This window comes from Physeter macrocephalus, chromosome 18 (genome assembly GCF_002837175.3).
Source record: "Physeter macrocephalus isolate SW-GA chromosome 18, ASM283717v5, whole genome shotgun sequence".
Taxonomy (NCBI): domain Eukaryota; kingdom Metazoa; phylum Chordata; class Mammalia; order Artiodactyla; family Physeteridae; genus Physeter; species Physeter macrocephalus.
Genome location: NC_041231.1, coordinates 42,802,665 through 42,821,456, shown reverse-complemented (window position 1 = coordinate 42,821,456; position 18,792 = coordinate 42,802,665). Strand labels below are relative to the sequence as shown.

The 18,792-nt window shown below is 58.2% G+C and overlaps 2 protein-coding genes across 2 annotated transcripts in view; both read left to right on the top strand.

Moving 5' to 3' along the window:
- The window catches only part of BSN (bassoon presynaptic cytomatrix protein), a 20,665-nt gene extending 9,852 nt beyond the window's left edge, over positions 1-10,813 (top strand). The window contains exons 3-9 of the mRNA XM_028479494.1: positions 8-1,838; positions 2,144-2,940; positions 3,068-3,167; positions 3,721-3,840; positions 4,098-4,152; positions 4,529-4,621; positions 6,829-10,813. Coding sequence (XP_028335295.1) covers positions 8-1,838; positions 2,144-2,940; positions 3,068-3,167; positions 3,721-3,840; positions 4,098-4,138 — 2,889 coding nt within the window. The 3' untranslated portion in view covers positions 4,139-4,152; positions 4,529-4,621; positions 6,829-10,813. The remainder of the gene's footprint in view (positions 1-7; positions 1,839-2,143; positions 2,941-3,067; positions 3,168-3,720; positions 3,841-4,097; positions 4,153-4,528; positions 4,622-6,828) is intronic.
- Positions 10,814-12,839: 2,026 nt separating this feature from the next.
- On the top strand, positions 12,840-18,628 carry LOC102980272 (acylamino-acid-releasing enzyme). Its single transcript, XM_028479270.2, has 13 exons — positions 12,840-13,044; positions 13,120-13,252; positions 13,714-13,840; positions 14,221-14,314; positions 14,414-14,489; positions 14,579-14,742; positions 14,909-15,046; positions 15,144-15,235; positions 15,318-15,358; positions 15,443-15,564; positions 16,043-16,103; positions 17,257-17,354; positions 18,003-18,628. Exons 1-13 carry the CDS (start codon positions 13,033-13,035, stop codon positions 18,450-18,452), a joined length of 1,608 nt encoding a protein of 535 aa, XP_028335071.1. The 5' UTR covers positions 12,840-13,032; the 3' UTR covers positions 18,453-18,628.
- Positions 18,629-18,792: the final 164 nt, after the last annotated feature.

Here is an 18,792-nt window from a genome sequence, read left to right as displayed (position 1 = left end):
GAAGCAGGCAGAGCTGGATGAGGAGGAGAAGGAGATCGACGCCAAGCTCAAGTACCTGGAGCTGGGCATCACCCAGCGCAAAGAGTCTTTGGCCAGAGACCGGGGTGGCCGTGACTACCCGCCCTTGCGTGGTCTCAGTGAGCATCGCGACTACCTGTCAGACAGTGAGCTCAACCAGCTGCGGCTCCAGGGCTGTGCCACTCCGGCTGGCCAGTATGCAGACTTCCCTGTCACTGCCGCTGCTCCTGCCACTCCCTCTGGCCCCACTGCTTTCCAGCAACCCCGGTTCCCACCTCCGGCGCCACAGTTCGCTGCAGGCAGCGGTGGGCCAACACGGAATGGATTCCCAGCCCACCAGGCACCCACCTACCCTGGCCCCAGCACGTACCCAGCACCTGCCTTTCCTCCCGGCGCCAGTTACCCTGCTGAGCCTGGCCTGCCAAGCCAGCAGGCTTTCCGTCCCACAGGCCATTATACAGCCCAAACACCCTTGCCAACCACACAGAGCACCCTTTACCCAGTCCCAACTGACAGCCGTACCCCCCACCAGAAGCCACGCCAGACATCACTAGCCGACTTGGAGCAGAAGGTGCCCACCAACTATGAGGTGATCGCCAGCCCTGTCGTGACCATGTCTGCAGCCTCGTCTGAAACCAGCTATAGTGGCCCAGCAGTAAGCAGCAGCTATGAACAAGGAAAGGCCCCTGAGCTGCCGCGGGCCAGTGACCGTAGTGGTGTGAGCCTGAGCCCAGCCCCCACCTACCCCTCTGACTCACACTACACCAGCCTGGAGCAGAATGTCCCTCGGAACTATGTGATGATTGACGACATCAGTGAGCTGACCAAGGACAGTGCTTCCACTGCCCCTGACAGCCAGAGGCTGGAGCCCCTGGGGCCGAGCAGCAGTGGGCGTCCAGGGAAAGAGCCAGGAGAACCAGGTGTCCTTGAGGGGCCCACACTGCCCTGCTGCTATACCAGAGGGGAGGAAGAATCCGAGGAGGACTCCTACGACCCCCGTGGGAAGAGCGGCCATCACAGGAGCGTGGAGAGCAATGGCCGACTAGCCAGCACCCACTATTACGGTGACAGTGACTACAGACACGGGGCTCGAGCAGAGAAGTATAGCCCAGGCCCCGTGGGGCCCAAGCATCCCTCTAAGAGCCTGGCCCCGGCTGCCGTCTCCTCAAAGCGCAGCAAGCACCGGAAGCAGGGCATGGAGCAAAAGATCTCCAAGTTCTCACCTATCGAAGAGGCCAAGGATGTAGAGTCAGACCTGGCCTCCTACCCCTCCCCTGCAGTCAGCAGCAGCCTGGCCTCTCGGGGCAGGAAGTTCCAGGACGAAATCACCTATGGGCTCAAGAAGAATGTGTACGAGCAGCAGAGGTACTACGGGGTGTCCAGCCGGGACCCGGTGGAGGAGGATGACCGCGTGTACCATGGGAGCAGCCGGTCCCGGGTGGCATCTGCATACAGCGGGGAGAAGCTCTCCAGCCATGACTTCAGTGGGCGGGCCAAGGGATACGAGCGGGAACGGGAGGCTGTGGAGCGACTTCAAAAAGCGGGCCCCAAGCCCTCATCTCTGAGCATGGCCCATGGCCGGCCCCGGCCCCCCATGCGGAGCCAGGCCTCTGAAGAGGAGAGCCCCGTCAGCCCCTTGGGGCGGCCCCGCCCTGCTGGGGGCACCCTCCCCCCGGGGGACACCTGCCCACAGTTCTGCTCCAGCCACTCCATGCCTGATGTCCAGGAGCATGTCAAGGATGGACCGCGGGCCCACGCGCATAAGTGTGAGGAGGGCTACATCCTGGATGATTCCCACTGCGTAGTTTCCGACAGCGAAGGTAATGGCGGCTGGGGGTGATTTCTGCAGATGCTCAGCACCTGGGGGGCCTGCCCGCCCGTGGGGCCCTGAGCCCTGAGATGTCTCAGTGGGGCTGGCCTGGCGCCTCACCCAGTGGGCCCTGCTGCAGGCTGCCCTTCCTGCCTGCTGCACCCGCGCCTTGGCCCGGTTGTGGGAGGGGGCTGGGGCCTGGCATTACGCTTGTGGCTGTGGCGCCCACCCTCTGTTTTCCTTGCATGGCTTCAGCTGGGCCTCCCACTGCGGCCAGCCCGGGGGTTGATGGTGTTCTGTTTTTGGTCCCTGAAGCGTATCACCTGGGCCAGGAGGAGACAGACTGGTTTGATAAGCCCCGGGATGCCCGCTCTGACCGGTTCAGGCACCACGGGGGCCACGCAGTCTCCTCCTCCTCCCAGAAGCGAGGCCCTGCCAGGCACGGCTACCACGACTACGATGAGCCCCCCGAGGAGGGCCTGTGGCCACACGATGAGGGTGGCCCGGGCCGCCATGCCTCAGCCAAGGAACACCGACACCACGGTGACCACGGGCGGCACTCAGGCCGCCACACTGGCGAGGAGCCGGGCCGGCGTGCTGCCAAACCACACGTTCGAGACCTGAGTCGCCATGAGGCCCGGCCTCACCCTCAGCCCAGCCCTGCCCCGACTGTGCAGAAGAAGGGTCAGCCTGGGTACCCCAGCTCCGGTGAATATTCACAGCCATCCCGTGTTCCATCAGCATACCATCATGCCTCTGAGAGCAAGAAGGGCTCCCGGCAGGCCCACTCAGGGCCCGCTGCACTGCAGCCAAAGCCAGAACCCCAGCTGCAGCCGCAAGGTCGGCAGGCAGCTCCAGGTCCACAGCAGTCACAGCCGCCTCCATCCAGGCAAACGCCCTCAGCAACAGCATCGCGCCAGCCACAGACACAGCAGCAGCAGCAGCAGCAGCAGGGTCTCGGGCTACAGCCTCTGCAGCAGACCCCTTCGCAGGCCCGCTTGCAGCAGCAGGGCCAGCCAGCTGCCCGGGGTCCGGCCCCCGCTGCCAGCCAGCCAGCAGGGAAGCCTCAGCCAGGGCCCTCGACAGCCACAGGCCCTCAGCCATCAGGACCAGTAAGTAGGGCTCCAGTACGTGGCTCCTCCCCAGGGTGGATGCTGGGACTGCAGCTTGGACAGCCCCTTGGTTCCAGGCTGGGCAGAGTTGACGGGTGGTAGCTCAGCTATGGGTTCTGTGTTGCAGCCGCGGGCAGAGCAGACGAACGGCTCTAAAGGGACTGCCAAAGCACCCCAGCAGGGGAGACTTCCTCAGGCCCAGCCACCACCAGGACCTGGACCTGCAGGTGAGCCTGCCTTTGGATGCCCTTGGCTATGACCAAGAGTACCTGGGCTGCCCTCTCCCTGTGCTGACTGGCACCCTGAGTTCCCCTGCACTGCATGCCTTCACTGCTCTCTGAGAAGGTGCCCAGTGCACTGCAGGGCTCCCCAGCAGAAACGAGCCTGGGGTTAGAATGAGCCAATGGGAACACCAGCACTGGGACCTTAGGGCCCAGGCAGCTCTGGGCGGGAAGCCTCGAAGGTGCTGGTGATCACACGGCCAGGACCATGGATTCTTACTGTCTCCTTCCTTCCCCTTCCCTTCTCTCTTCTTCCTTCTCATCTTCCTCTCCCTATTCCTCCCTTTCTTCCTCTTTATCTTCCTCAGCTTCCTTTTTTCTGCTTCCTCCCACCCCTTTTCTTCCCACTCTTACCTTCCTCTCTTTATTTCTCTATCCCCCTCCTCACCCTCCACCTCACAGGGTACCTGTGGTCATATTCCCTCTTAGCTGCTCTCCCACTCAGACCCTGAAGAGCCAGGGCAAGCACAGCTTATGATGGTGGTTTCTTTACCCCTAGGCATGAAGCCTGGAGGGACCCCAGGGGCTCCTGCTGTCCAGCCAGGTGCCGACGGGGAGAGTGTGCTCTCCAAGATCCTCCCTGGTGGGGCAGCAGAGCAGGCCGGCAAGCTGACGGAAGGTATGCACTGCCTACAGCCAGGCCCAGGGTGGACGGCTGCTCCAGGGCCCTACTCTGGCAGAGGTCGGGTCTGGGGAATGGTTCCGGGCTCAGTCACCCAGGCACAGGCCAGCCTGAGGGCCCACCTGCTGCGGCCCAGTGGTTCTCTGGGTAGTCCCTGCCCCTTAGGCTGAGCTTGGCTTCGCTGTGCCAAACAGCCTTGACTAGGAGGGAGCCTAGCCCGACTTCCTGACACCTCTCTCCTTTTTCTGTCACAGCTGTGTCTGCTTTTGGCAAAAAATTCTCCTCCTTCTGGTGACCATGCCCTGCAGGGTGAGTATGAGCTGCCTGTACCCACCCTCCCCTGGGAAAGGCCTGAGGCACTTGAGTCGGGGCTCTTAAGTCCTGTGGGGTCTTCTGGGAGGAATATGGTCTTCAGTAGTGGGTGATGTGGCCAGAGCTGCAGTGTCCTTCCCCTATGAGAGTGGGAGGAGGAAGAGGAAGAGGGACCCGGTGCACAGAGGTCCCAACATGGGGCCAGCACAGTAGAAGTCCCCAGCAAAGGGAAGCCAAGGCCAACATCCCTTTGTCCTTTCCTACCACCCCTTAGCCCCCAACAGGGCTCCTAAAGCTATGAGTTGACATTAGGTTGTAGGAATACAACCTGGGATACAGCTCCTCCCAGCCCTCCTCTGTAAATGCTCCATAGGCTCTTGAAGAAATGAAGGGAGATGATATCATTGCTGTGGAAAAATCTCTGGAGTCAGAGGCCTGGGCGCAGCTCTGGACTCTGCGTATAACAGTGAGTATCAGGACTAGGGGTGGGTGGGGCAGAGGAGGGAGTGAAGGGCCAAGGCCTGGCTGACGAGACCGACCCAGTTCCTATAAGTGTGAGCTAGGAGGGACCTGGTGGGCTTCCTTCAGCTAGGACAGGCCCAGCTGCTACCTGGGAGGCAGAGACAACTGAGCTGGTTGAGTTGACTCAGGTAGTAACCTTGGGAAAGGGGCTCGGCAGAGCCAACCATGCCCCACAACTTGGGGTCTGTACACTGGGCACTGATTCCAAAGCCCCGTCCCTGAGGCCTAGTGCTGGTACCTTTGCTGCAGACATTCAGATGAGGCTGGAGTCCTCAAACCCTGCAGAGCTTAGCAGCTCTTGGTGTGATGTCAAGAAACAATTGGCTTCACAGGCTGAGTTCAAGACCTGCAAGGTGGAAAAGCAGAATGAGTGGAGAGGCAAACAGGAAAGGGATGGAGCGGAAAGGGAGGTCACCCAGACAGGAGTCTCAGCTCCAGACCAGGTCAGCCCAGGGAGAGAGTAGAAGGGCCTCAGGATGGGAGCCCAGGCTCTCTCTGGGCTGCATTGGCCAAAGCAGGATCCGAAGCCTCTGCCTAGAGCCTCCTCTGGACCTGGCCTTGCCTCTGGGCGGGAAGGAGGAAGCGGTACATCATGCAGGATGGCGGGGAGGGTAGGCTGGCTGTTGGTGCTGCTCTGCGCACAGCCAGGGACCACCTCCTCCCATTCCATAGCCTTGGGACCCTCTTCCTACCCCGCCTTTGCGAATTCTACTGTTAAGAGTATGGAGGTGTGGGTGCTTCTCATGGTGAGCAGGCGTGTGTTTGGCAGGGCCAGGCACTCAACAAGCAAATCATGAGGGAGCGCTGGGGCCAGCAAGGCCCTTTGCCCAGGCCTGGCCTGCTTGTGGGAGGGAGCTGGGTGTAGTGCCAAAAGGGCCACCTATCTCTGGAGGACTAGTGGGGAAACTGGAAAGGTCCAGTTTCCCATCCATTTATTCATTTATTCAATAAATGTTTGTCAGGTCCTAGGTAGGTGCTAGGCCCTGTTCTGAGTTCTGGGGATCCAGCAGGGAACAAGACCAAGTCCCTGCCCTCTGAAGCTGACAGCCCATTAAGAGGGGCAGAGAATAAATAAGTTTTTAAAAAATGAGATTAAAAGACAATTTCTGAAGGTTATAAGTGTTCTGAAGCCAGGGACGCAGGGTTATGGCACAGAGGGGGCCACTCTAGAGAAAGTGGTCAGTGATAGGTAAGGCTCATGGGAGGAGAAGAGGCTGCTGTGGGATGTGCCCAGTGAGGGAACAGCACCCACAGAGGCTCTGATGAGACAGATAGGCCTCAGGGACAGACAAAAGGCCAGCACAGCTAGAGCCACAGAGGAGGGGAGAGATGGTCGGGGTGACGTCGGAGGGGCAGGAGCCAGCTGGGGTGGGCTTTGTAGGCGGAAGTAAAGAGCCCGGAATTTATTCTAATTAGAGTAGCCACAGTGCAGCACCTCAGTGTTCTTCCTGCCTTCACCCCACGACAGCGGGCTCCCTGACACTTTCCCACCCAGCTGGATGTTTCCTCTGAGTTGCCCTGAAACAGATATGAAATCAGAAGTTGTGCTGAAGGGAGGGGAAAGAGGGGCAGCCCATGGACCAGGTCTATGGCAGGACCCACCTTGGGTGTAGGGCCAGGGCACTGTTACCAGGGAGGGAAAGGAACCCCTGGCGTGGTTCCTTTTGTTCTGTGTCCTGTCACACGATGTGCGTGGGCTACTGAGACCACTAACTTTGTAATTAAAAGAATCACCCTCAAGTTCTGGCATTTGGCTGATTGGGCCAAGCGGTCAGTGCTTCTGTAAGTGTCTATCTCCTGGTGTCTTTTGTGGAAATTTCAGAAGTGGGCTGGGAGAGGCTCGTTGTTTTAAACAAAATCCCATCTCCCTCACTCTTAAGAAACAAAAAGCAACTTGTGTTAAAGAAATGGCCCTTCCTGGCCAACCTGATTCTTTCTTCCTGATCTTCTCTTTATGACCGCAAACCTGCCCAAGCACCCCTCTCCCGCAGCCGCAGTGGGGTGGGATCCCGTGGGTGAGGAGGAGCCAGGCCGTCAGCTTGAGGCAGACAGCTGGAAGGAGTGTGGGCGGGAAGCAGCTGTCCACAGTTCTTGACAAAATTCTTCTGTCTTTCCTGTTTCCTTCCCCCCTCCCTCCTTTTCTCCTCCAAGCATCTACAATCTGGCAAACCTTGGCCCAAAGACTCACACCAGGTGGGACGTGGCAGGCGGGCCTCAGTTGAGGACGGGATGTTTTCTAACAGCAGCTGCCGGGGTGAAACATCTGTTGGTCGAGTGGGACCATTGGCCCAGGGGGACCTGTGATTGTCTTTCCAGAGACCCTGCTCTCCTCAGGGCACCACCTTCAAGGCGTAGCTGTTGTTGGCAGGGAGGAACCCTCTCTGCCGGCCCTGCCATGCGGCAGTCTTGCTGCTCTTCCCACAGCCGCCTTCTGCGGCCTGGCCAGCCAGGCTACCAATGCGTTATACACAGAGTTTGAGCGCGCGCAGCCTGTTTTTGACGGACGCTGCCCACCCTCCACAATGCCAGAAATTTTTCCACAGCCCTGGAGAGGGGCTTTGACTGAGGGCTGGGGGCCCCGGGCTCCATTTCCTTCACATTCCAGCTGGCCCAGATCCCTCTGTGGCCACAGGGCCCTGCCCCCTTCACCCTGCCCCCTGGGTGACACCGGAGCAGACTTCCATGTGGCTAGCGTGGGATTGGGAGAACTTTACAAACATTAGGACCTAACACTGTCTCATCGCTGAAATAAGAGGCCATAGCACCGAAAAGCAGCGTGGGCGCTGGCTGAGGCTTCTCCCAGCCCGTGGGTGGCCGCGTGCTAGCACGCCCGCCACCATCTTCAAAGCCATCACCCCCAGTCATCGTGAGCATCCCAGCGGCACCACCATTGTCTCGACCAGCCGGCTCCTCGTTCGTACACCTGGGGATTTCTTTTGATTTCAGGAACAGCCTTAATTATTTCAGTTTGATTTAAGTGTATACCTCATAAACATTGTTCTTTTATTTCTCCCCCCACCCTTTCTCTCTTCGCTCTCTCGGCTCACCTCCTTGCCTCTCCCCTCCACCACCACCTTGTGACTGATGGTTTGGTTCCCTCTCTGCTCTGCCCCTGCTTAGCACAGGGAGAATATTGACTTAGAAGCAATAGTGGGCAGCAGGCCACCAAGAGCACAACCCCAGGGCGGGGTCTAGGGAGGCCCCTCAGCCCGCCTCTGTTTACCGTGCAACTCCAGTCCTTCTTAAGCCATCACCAGTGGACATGCTCAGAGCAGAGGGGCCAGGGCTTCTGCCAGCCAAGGGAAGGGCCCAGGGCCCTGCGCTGGGGAGTGTGGCGCCGTCCATCCACCTGGTGGACTGGGCGGTGTTCCTCCCTGAGGCCCTTCCCTTAGGGGCCTCCCTTCACCTTGGGCACAGCCACAAGTCTCATCTCTAACGTTCTATGCAATGAAATATAAACCCTCAAAGACAACTGTTAATATTTATTAAATTCCGTGTTATGTATAAGGAGTTAATTGCAAACCTGCAATTGAGAAACTGGATAGATATGCTCATATCAAACCCCTCGCTCCCTTCCCCCTCCCCCACTCCCACTGTGTGTGTGAAATTCTCAGTCTGTGGCATGTTCGACCTGTGGCAGGACTCGCTGCTGCCAGGCAAGTCACCGCCTGTCCCGCAGTGGAGCATGCACAGCTCGCAGCTTCTTTGCACGATTTCATCCATTTTCAATGCTCAACCCTCTTGCTTGGAGTTCTTTTTGTCTCAGAACCTCTCCTTCAGGAGTGCTTCTAGCTAACTTCTGCACGAGCTAATGAGGACCCACCGGAATTGCTGCCCGAGCATGCCAGGCTGTGGGCCCGGCAGTACAAGGCCCCACACCCCCTGCAGGTTTCTCTGACCAAGATGTCTCTGAGGAGACACGTGGTGGGAGCCTGCACAGGATGTGTGCGTGTGAACATTCGGAAGGTTTGCTGTAGGATTTCCATGTGTAAGTCACTCCCCCACTTACCCCAGCCCTGAGCCAGAGACATCTGGCCTCCCCTTCCCAGCGGGGCACTGCTCAAGAGCGGAGCTGGGCTGCGTCTGTAGCCAGAGAGACAGAGGCCAAGGGTAGGGCCCAGCTCCTGACTGCACCTCTCCGTGCCTCTCCTTTGTGGCCGGGAGGCTCAAAGGTCTGTGAGCCAGGAGATCTGGCTGGGCGCCAGAGAGTGCTCAGGAAGAGCTGGAGTTTGGGCATTTGTGGTGAGGACAGCTGACAGTGTCATCTTTGATCAGAGTGCGTATTCACATAGACAGTGGCTTCAAGCTGAGTTTCTTGGGAAGCTTCTCAATAACAAAACTTACAGAAGGTTCTGTTGTGACGCTCTCTGCATCTGTCTCCAGGACCAAAACTCCCTGCCAGCCCCTTCCTCTGAAGCCTAAGTATCCCACTGCTCATCAGCTTCTCTACGACTGAGCCAAGAGTGCGGCAGGTGGTAGCTGCCCGACCCCTCCAGGCCTGGCCTTCCTCCAGAGTGCTCTGGTTTGCACCATGCATTTCTCAGGGGTCCACATTTCTCATTCTTTCCTATAAGGTCTACAAACCCCTTCAGAGAGGGATCCTGGCCCACCTCTGGCAGCTGTGGATGAGATAGGAGGCTGTCAACCCTTGTGTTGGGCCTAAGACCCCGCCCTTCTGGATTTGGGCTTCACCCATCCAACGGGACACCTGCCTCATCCCAGAGATCAGGCCTGGGCTGTATGAGGCTGTCTGTGCAAGGGCTGAAGGAGGCCACCATCTGGCACCTCTGACCACCCAGGGCCAGGTCTTTGTGGGGGATGTGCCTAGTGGCTGGATACATGAGGGACTAATGCAGTGATCCTCTCCATAAAAGGCCAAAGGATGGGACCAGGAGCAGGGAACAGGCAGGGAGATGACAGCAGGTCAGCCTCCATCAAAGCTAGTTTCACGCTCTCAAATGTTGACTTTTCAGCAAACCTCCTTTCTGGCCAAGCTCTCTGAGTTTGAAATTTCTGACATCTGCCACTCCCTAACCCCCAGCATATCCACAGGACACATCTGTACCTATCACCCCTTGTGAAGGTGGCTGGAGCAGGCCTCTGGGCCACAGTGTCCTGGCCCTTGTGTGGATACAGCTGTGGCTCTGGGGGCCAGAGGCTGAGGGACCAGCATTCGATGCCTTGGGCAGTGGGGAGCACCAAGCACATTTCCACATGGACAAGGGGTTCTCTGGGATGCAGTCCAGGCCTTCTCTACACCCTCCCCCGACCCAGTGTCATGAACAAGGGCACTGCCGCCTCTGTCTGCTTCAGGGCCTAATGCATTCACAGTGACAGCCCCCCTTCCCCACCATCCACTTAGTCCTTGGGAAGAGAGGGTGGTCTCAGGGCCCATGATGACTGGGCAGCAGTGGCAGCAACTATGGCCTGTCTTCTGGAGCCTGTGGGGAGTTTTCCAGGCAGATTCTTTGCCATGACAACAAGGTCCTGGCCTGTTGGCCCCTCCCTTGCCCTCGTGCCTCCTCCCCCCATTCTGTAAATACTTGTCATTGTGGACTCCGACAGGGTCAGAGGGACAGGCCTGACCAACTGAAACTCCTCAGAGATATCATTTCTGTCTCCCTGGGTACCAGCAGCCCTGCTGCCATGTGCACTGGGGTGGCACTGGAGAGCCATGGAAGTCATGAGATATTGTGTGTGTATGCATGTGAACAAGTGTGTGAGTGTGTATGTGTGTGTGTGTCCGCCTCATTTGGCCTCTGGGATCAAATCAGCTCCTTCTCTCTAAGTGCAGTGCCCTGGAGAGTGGTGGCCGCCCAATGCCTTTCCTCTGCTAGCTTCCATGTCTTGTTTTTGCTTCCCCCTCACTCCTTCCCTGCCTCCCTTCTTTCCTCTCTCCCTTTCTTTCCTTCTCTCCTTCTTTATTTGAGGGGGGAAGAGTGCTGTACAAAGTCAAACAAACAAGTTTACAGTTGTAAGTGCAATGAATGACCCGAGTCCTCCACATGACCTTGTGAATCGTGTGCCGTCCTCCTGTGCTCTGTGAGAACTCGTGGTACTTCAGTGTCCCTCCCCCTGTATTGTAACAAGGTAATTCTGTGGTATCAGAATAAAAGGACTTGATATAAACAACCTACAGACTGTCTCTGGGATGGTTTCTGAAATGGGAAGGTGTAGGCAGAGGAACAAATCCCCAAACTGTGACAGTCCTGTCTTTTCACAGTTAAAGGGAAAAGAGTGAAAAGGCAAAGTTGCAGAAGTGCTGGCAAGGCCAGGGCTGAGTTCATACCAATCTGTCCAAAGACAGTGGGCCTCTCCACAAAGGCGCCCCAAGGCAGGTTTAATGCTTGGACCTGGAGGGAGCAGTTAGCTCACTGGGCAGACTGCTGAGGGACTGTGCCTCCACAGCCTTTGAGTGTCCGGGCTGCACAAACAGCTTTCTAGGGCCTGGTTCCCTAGGGAAGCAGGTGAGCAGGTGCTGCCCCCTGGTGTTGCCAACAAGCCCTACACCTGTCTACCTTGCTGTGTCCACTCCAACCCCCAAACTCTTGGGGGCTGCTAGATCTCAGTCCTTCCCCAGAATGGGAGAGCCTCCTTATCAAAGTAACCCAGAGTTGCTAGAAATTTTTTAAAACACAGATAAATGAAACGAGTATCAGCCTTACCTCTGACCTTCCCCAAAGTTAGTATCTTGATGCATGTCTTTCCTTCCTGTTTGTGTTTTTCTTTTTCATTTTAAACAGAAGCCAGAAGGCACAGTACGTACTGTTTTCTAGCCTCCTGTTTACTTCTACACATTCATTCCAAGTACTTAGATGTTCATCCTCCAGTGCCCGGCCTCCAGAGAGCTGTACCATGAGTTTACAGCCAGTCTACTGCACATGCCCTCAAAGACAGGCACCATGTTCCCAGTTTTCCTGTTATAAACAATGCTGTAATGAACATCCTAGTTTCCAACTTTCCACCCAGATTGGTGGCTGGGGCCACTCTTTCTGCTCCCAGTTCTGGCCTTAACAGTCCTGCACACACTGGATGCTCACAAGTTAAGTGGCCTCAGAAAGTGGAAACTGTTTTTAGTTAACTAGTCCAATGGAAGGAGAAGCTGCAGGCCAGTCAAGTGGGATCTCAGTCAAAGGCAAGGCAGGGCGCAGGGAGCCAGGGCCCTGAGGTGTGGAAGACCAGCCAGGCTCAGGGTATATGGAGGAGGGGACATCCATTGCTACTGGCCTGACCGCTGCCCAGCCTCTCCTGCCCTCTTCTGCCATTGTAACCTGCCCAGTCCAGTGCCACTGTCCTGAGGGAGCCTGCCTGCCCAGGTTTTTCTTTCCACAGGAAGCTCTCTGGTTCTGGGTGGAGCCTGACCCCACCAGGCCCTCTACACCCAAGAACTTGGGCGGAGGCCTGGGAAGGCAGACAGAGGCCCACGCGCTCATGATCCCCAGCAAGGTGCCACTGAGCGGGGCGGGTGAGGGCTGCAGGGGCAGATAGCTTCTGGGGTAGGCCTGGTGGCCGATAAGACCAGGCGACACCCTGTGAACTTTGCACCCACCCTTCTTTGCCCCACGCCCCGGAGCTCGAGCTCTGCGCCCCCTGCCAGGAGCGCAACTCTGCCCTTCTTTTCTCGTCGGCCTGAGAACCCCTCCAGAGCAGGGCCTGGCACCGTCTGGTGAATGCTTGCCTCGTAATGGACCAGAAGGACCCGACAGTTAGCCTCCGGGCTGCGGGAGACCTCAGCTGGGGCTGATTATCGGCTTGCACCCTGCCTCTCAGGCCCCCCGCCCCTCACCTCTCTTTTCCTCGACTTTATCCTCGCAGGGCTCAGCCCCGCCCTCCCACCCCACTCCCGCGTCTTCGAAGAATCCTCGGTCCGCAGCCTCTCAGGACCTGCCCCCGGATGCTTAGGGCCCACCCCCGTCCGGCCTCATCTGCCCTCCTCCCGTGGGGCCTGTCGTTCTTCACACACCTCACCCCTCCCTACAGACCCGCTCCTTTATACCGTTTCCACAGCGCCACCCCCTCTCCTCGGAGACCCCATTCCCTCCCCTCCCAGTAATAGGCCGGGGCTTGGCCCACAGAGCTCGCGTCTCTCCAGCCTTGCCCACCCCGAGAGGCCTGCTCCTTTCCCCGAGGTCCCTGCTCTTCCCCTCCAGGACTCCTGGGGCCGCAGCTCCAACTTCTTCCTCACAGGCCCCACCTCCTTACCATCGAGGCCCCGCCCCTCGGCTAATCGTCCTCGCTCATTCGTCGAAAGTCCCGCCCCTCTCACTGCGCGGCAAGGCCGCGGCGGAGACTGGCCGGGCCTCGCACTTCCGGGCGCCCGAACGCCCCGCCTCGCCCCGGCGACCCAGAGCCACCATGGAGCGGCAGGTGAGGGAGCGGCCCGCGGTTCCCGTGGTCTTTGCAGCCCGGGCCGGGCCTGACCCTGCTGTCTCCCCTGCGCAGGTGCTGTTGAGCGAGCCCGAAGAGGCGGCGGCGCTATACCGGGGCCTTAGCCGCCAGCCCGCGCTGAGCGCCGCCTGCCTGGGCCCGGAGGTCACCACGCAGTACGGGGGTTGTTACCGGACGGTGCACACTGGTGTGTGTATGGAGGGGAGTCGGTGGAGAGGAGGGGGGCGTGGAGGGCTAGCTGCCTGACAGTGCACACGGGTGTGTGGAGAAGGCCGGGCTTGGAGAGTGTGGGTGTGGAACAGTGCATCCACAAGAGGTCTGTGAACACAGGTGTATGGGGGGGTGGTATTTGGGGTATTATGGGATGGTGCCCATGAGTGCAGAGTGTGGGCCTTGTAAGGGTCACCCTCGTCATCGTATCCCACACCTGCCCTCAAGATTCTAGGGTGGATGCTAGGAGCAGTAATCGTTTCTCTCCAAGACGTTGTTAGCTTAGGCTCTGGAGGCCTAGACTTGAGAGTTGTGGCCAAGTGTTGCCCATCCTGCCCCCCAGAATATCTGGAGACAGACTGAGGGACGTGGGGTAGGGGCGGGGGTAGACTGTGCTTGGACTGGTCAAGTTGAGCAGCCTCATACCTCTCCTCTCAGAGTGGACCCAGAGGGACCTGGAACGCATGGAGAACATCCGATTCTGCCGCCAGTACCTGGTGTTCCATGATGCGGACTCAGTGGTGTTTGCAGGGCCTGCGGGCAACAGTGTGGAGACCCGGGGCGAGTAAGTTTGAGGGAGGAAGCTTGTAGGCAAGGCCGCAGCCATCTGCAAGCCTTTTGTGAATGCCCACCCTGTGCCTTGGTGTGGGTAGGGCCCAGAAGGGAAGCCAGGAGCCAGATCCCTGCCCCTTGGGAGCTCGGGTAGTCTCTAGTGACATGGTCATAAGCATTGGAGGCTTGCTCCAAACTTGGGCTGGGACTAGAGGCCCTGCCCCAGGGAAGGGAGGCAAGGCAGCTGCCGTGGTAGGGCTAGAAGGGCTGCAGGGGCGGTTGTGGGCCAGAGCCTCAAGAATCTTGTCTAAGAGGTTGTGGCCAATAAGGGGACAGGATGGGCTATCACTGGGTGGGAGGTAATACTGACCTGCTCCCCTGTATCCTCCTCAGGCTCCTGAGCAGAGAATCTCCTTCAGGCACCATGAAAGCCGTGTTGCGCAAGGCTGGAGGCCCGGGCACTGGGGAGGAGAAGCAGTTTTTGGAGGTAAGTCTGCATAGGACCACGTGGTGGGTAACTGGGGGCTCAGTCCCAGAGATAAGGCTCTGTTGGAGGACAGGCAACCTGACTCCCGGATGTCCTTAGGTTTGGGAGAAGAACCGGAAGCTCAAGAGCTTCAACCTGTCAGCGCTGGAGAAACATGGGCTGGTTTATGAGGATGGTGAGGCATCTGGCTGGTGAGCAGGCAGGGCGGTCAGAAGGGGCAGCCATAGCCCAGGGCTCCCCCTGATCAGCCTTCCTTGCACCCAGACTGCTTTGGCTGCCTGTCCTGGTCGCACTCGGAGACACACTTATTATACGTGGCAGAGAAGAAGCGCCCCAAGGCTGAGTCCTTCTTTCAGACCAAAGCCTTGGACGTCAGTGGCAGTGATGACGAGGTGGCCAGGCTGAAGAAGCCAGACCAGGCCATTAAGGTGCTCATGGCCATGGCCAGTCCATGAAGGCCCCTCAGGGCAGCACTGGGGTCCACTATGCTCTCTGCCCACACTGTGCCTATCAGAACCAGAGAGGTACTGGCTTCTAGGGGGCAGGGCCGTCTCCTACAAGACAGGCTGGGCATTGAGTGTCTTGTGTTCTCAGGGGGATCAATTTTTATTTTACGAAGATTGGGGAGAAAACTTGGTTTCCAAAAGCACTCCTGTACTCTGTGTGCTGGATGTCGAGAGCGGCAACATCTCTGTGCTTGAGGGGGTCCCTGAGAGTGTGTCCCCTGGACAGGTTAGTGCTGACTTGGCCTACTTCACTCCTGAAGTCTGGGGCCCCTGCCTGAGCTACTGTCCCCTTGTTCACACCTGCCCTGTGGTCTTGTTTACAGGCATTCTGGGCCCCTGGAGACACAGGTGTTGTGTTTGTGGGCTGGTGGCATGAGCCCTTCCGGCTGGGCATCCGCTTCTGCACCAATCGAAGGTGAGGACAATCGAAGGGGCAGGGTGGGGGGCCTTGCAGCTCAGACCGGCCTTGAAGCTGAGTGTCTCTCTGGTGGTTCCAGGTCAGCCCTATACTATGTAGACCTCATCGGGGGGAAGTGTGGTAAGTGCTGGCGCCTACCTGTGCTTCACTGACACACACTGGCCCTGGCAGCCTGCATGATGCTCGCATTTCTGTCTGGTCCAGAGCTCCTCTCGGATGACTCTCTGGCTGTCTCTTCTCCCCGGCTGAGCCCAGACCAATGTCGCATCGTCTACCTGAGGTTCCCATCTCTGGTCCCCCATCAGCAGTGTGGCCAGTTGTGCCTGGTGAGCTGGGGTGGGGGTGGGGGGAGGTCAGCAAGAGGAGGGGATGGCGGATGAGAGCTGGAGGGTCAGCTTCATCTCCCCACGGGCTCTTCAGTGGACCTCCTGTCCTGGGTGCAGTGATGGTGTGAGTTCTGCCTTTCCTTCTCTCCAGGCAAGGCCTGGAGGCTGAGAGTGTTGTCATGGGGGCTCTGCACAATCAAAACTCACCACCTTGAGAGCATCGTCTGTCTACAAGAATGCTCCTCCCTTTGCTTCTCATCTGCATGTGGCCAGGCTCTGCAAGGGGCTGGGATATAATGGGCAGTTACAGAGTCTCAGTCTTTGTAAAAGGGCCCCTAGTGAAAGTCAAAGGCTCCTCCAGACATCTGGTCCAGGTCACCAGAAAGGAGATACATCAGGCTTCTCTCAGGTCCTCCCCTCCCTGCCCTGAGGGCACTGCCAGTCCCCTGGTGAGCCTGACCATTGTGTTCTGTTGCAGTATGACTGGTACACCAGGGTCACCTCCGTGGTGGTGGACGTTGTGCCTCGGCAGCTGGGAGGTAAGGGGTGTCAGCTGGGTGGGTGCCAAGGAGCATGCAGTTCTGTTTTCCTGCCATCTGTTATCCCTGCTCAGGGCCAGCCTCCTCAGCTCTTCCTGCCTGGGTTCCTTCTGAAGTCTCCCCGCTGCTGGTCCAGCCCCAGGTTCAGCCTCCACAGCGGGTGGGGCCATCACCATAGGGAATGGTTCTGATAGAAGGAAGTCAGCTGGACCAAAGCTGAGATCAGAGTGGCCCAAGCTGGCTGAGGCTTGAGGTTATTTCATTTGTGCTGCAGCCCATAGATTTATCTTGTTTTTCCGGTGGCTGCTTAAAGCCACTGCTCCTTGAAGGGGTCTCAGAAAGTACACTAGATTGGCAGGTCCTGCCCCAAGGGTGCTCATTCTCCCACTCCGAGCCCCCACCCCAGCATTTGTCTAGTCCAAGCCCTTGAGGCAGCAGGGTCTCTGGGAGAGTGGCTCTTGGCTGACAAGCTCCAGTCACAGTCTTGGGTGCTCCCAACTCTGCTTGGGATCCCAGACTATCCCAAGGACGTGAGGGGTGAGTCTCTTGTTTTCTTAGGCTGCCTGGTCAGTTCCAGGAGCCAAGGACAAGGGATGGCCTCCTTTTCCTGTCTTTGGGTTACAGGGGTGCAGCAGTGGGGACCTGGTCTGAATCCTAGCTCTGCCCCTTATTAGCTGTGTGTTCTTGGACAGTGTCCTGACCCACTGAGCTTCCATTTATTTATGTGAGGAGGGGGTGGTTGTTCCTGCCTTCTTTGTAGGATTGTAGCGAGGGGTAAATGAGTGATGATGTTAGAGGGTAGGATTTATTCAGGCCCGAGTGCCAGGTACTCTGCTAAGTACGGTTAGAGACAGACAGGTGTCTTGGTTACAGCATCCGCTGCCTCCCAGCGGCCCTTAAGAGCAGCTCAGAGGAATGCCAGTGCATTCAGTTTCTCTCAGAAGCTCTTCAGCTCCGCCTCTCCTGGGCCCTCAGAGGCCTCTGCTCCTCAGCCCCCTCTTCAGGCAGCTCCTCATTGCCTAGGGTACCCCCATGTATGTGGCTGCTGTTCTGTCACAGTTCTGGGGCCCCAGGTGAATTCCCCAGCATGCGCGCATGCGCACACACACACCCTCCACTCTTGGACGCGGCCCCCAGCTCTCTGCCTTTGCAGAGAACTTCTCTGGGATCTACTGCAGCCTTCTGCCTCTGGGATGCTGGTCGGCTGACAGCCAGAGAGTGGTTTTCGACTCAGCTCAGCGCAGCCGGCAGGTGAGGAGCCCTGACTGTATTGAGAGGCAGCCCTCGACCAACCCCCAGGAGCTGTGGGCCGGGGACATAGCACACACACACTGCCAGTTGGACCGCCCAGCTCACAGGTCTCCCTGGCCCCTTGAGGCCCTGCCTGCCCCTGTCCTGGACTCATTTTTCCTTGAGCGGCCTGGCTGCCCTGGTACCCCACAACAGAGCCCTTGGCCCTTTCTCCTGAGGCAGAGATGCAAAGCCCCCACCCTCAGCATTTCCATGTGGTGGGCAAGAGGGCTGCCACTGGGGTGGGCCCCTGAACACCATACGGGGAGCTGATGGAGATGGGACAGCAGCTTTCTCCCAGGGATTGGGTGGGGACACCACAATGTGCCAGACTCCTTTGGGGTTAGATATCGTTTGGTCCTCAGGGTAGCTTCTAAGGGGCTCAGAGGCATTCCTTATCTTGTCCAGGGTCACTTAGCATGTTGTGATGGAACTGGGATTTGAACCCAGGCCCTCAGGCCACTCCCTACTGCACTGAGTAGCTATCACCATAGTCACTCGCAGCTCTGGCCTTGGCCCAAGGGTCCCCAAGAGGGTAGAGAGGAGGTGGGGGCAGGACCCATAGGGCTTTTGGATGTGGCACCACACGTGGCCTCCTCTCTGCTTCAGGACCTGTTTGCTGTGGACACCCAGATGGGCAGTGTGACCTCTCTGACGGCTGGTGAGCAGGGCTGGCGTGTGGGCCAGCCAGGCCAGGGGTGGGACTGGAGCTCAAGTATGTGGGGCAGCACTCTCGGCCACTCTGCACCACTGACTGTCCCACAGCCTTTACTGACAGTCTTGCGAGGACTCTGCCTATGCAGGACCCTTACCCAGCCAGCAGACTGCCTCCTGGCTCTGCTCTGCTCCCTGTGTCCTGGCACTGCCTCAGCACGACCCCCACCCTACTTCTCAAACCCACAAAATTCTGTCTTGCCAAGATCTGCCAGAGTCATCCTTCCCTCTCCCCAAACCTCAGGCAGAGGCACCTCTGCCAACCCAGGGCGCAGAAGCCCTGGGTTGGCTCCCTCATCTTCCTCTTACCCAGGCCTGATGATTATGCCCCTAAAGTGTTTTTGAGTTCTCCACCTGCCCTGGCTGTACTCATTCCTCCACAAAGCTACCAAAGGATTGTTCCCAAACTGCATCTCATTGTATAGTATCTGCTTAGGAATCTGAATCTCCTTGGACCCCACTGCCTAGAATTAGCACCCCCCGCCCAGCCTCCTGGGCCTAGCTGCCACCCCTGCAGACTGCAGTCATCAGGTGGTGGGTGGATGTGCCATGTGGTCTGGTGTGTCCCCAGATCTGGCAGTCCCAGGGGACAACCAGCGCCTGCTGGATGAATGGACTGAGAAGGCTCGCCCAGAGCTGTGTGCAGTTGTCTGTGACAGTCCCTCTGTGGGCATCCCTTTTCTTC

What these genes read in the sequence shown, in the direction of transcription:
- LOC102980272 (XM_028479270.2), top strand. An exon ending in CGCTTCTGCACCAATCGAAG is followed by an intron (nt 15,236 to 15,317) that starts GTGAGGACAATC and finishes TGGTGGTTCCAG; the next exon opens with GTCAGCCCTATACTATGTAG. An exon ending in TGTGCCTCGGCAGCTGGGAG is followed by an intron (nt 16,104 to 17,256) that starts GTAAGGGGTGTC and finishes CTGCCTTTGCAG; the next exon opens with AGAACTTCTCTGGGATCTAC.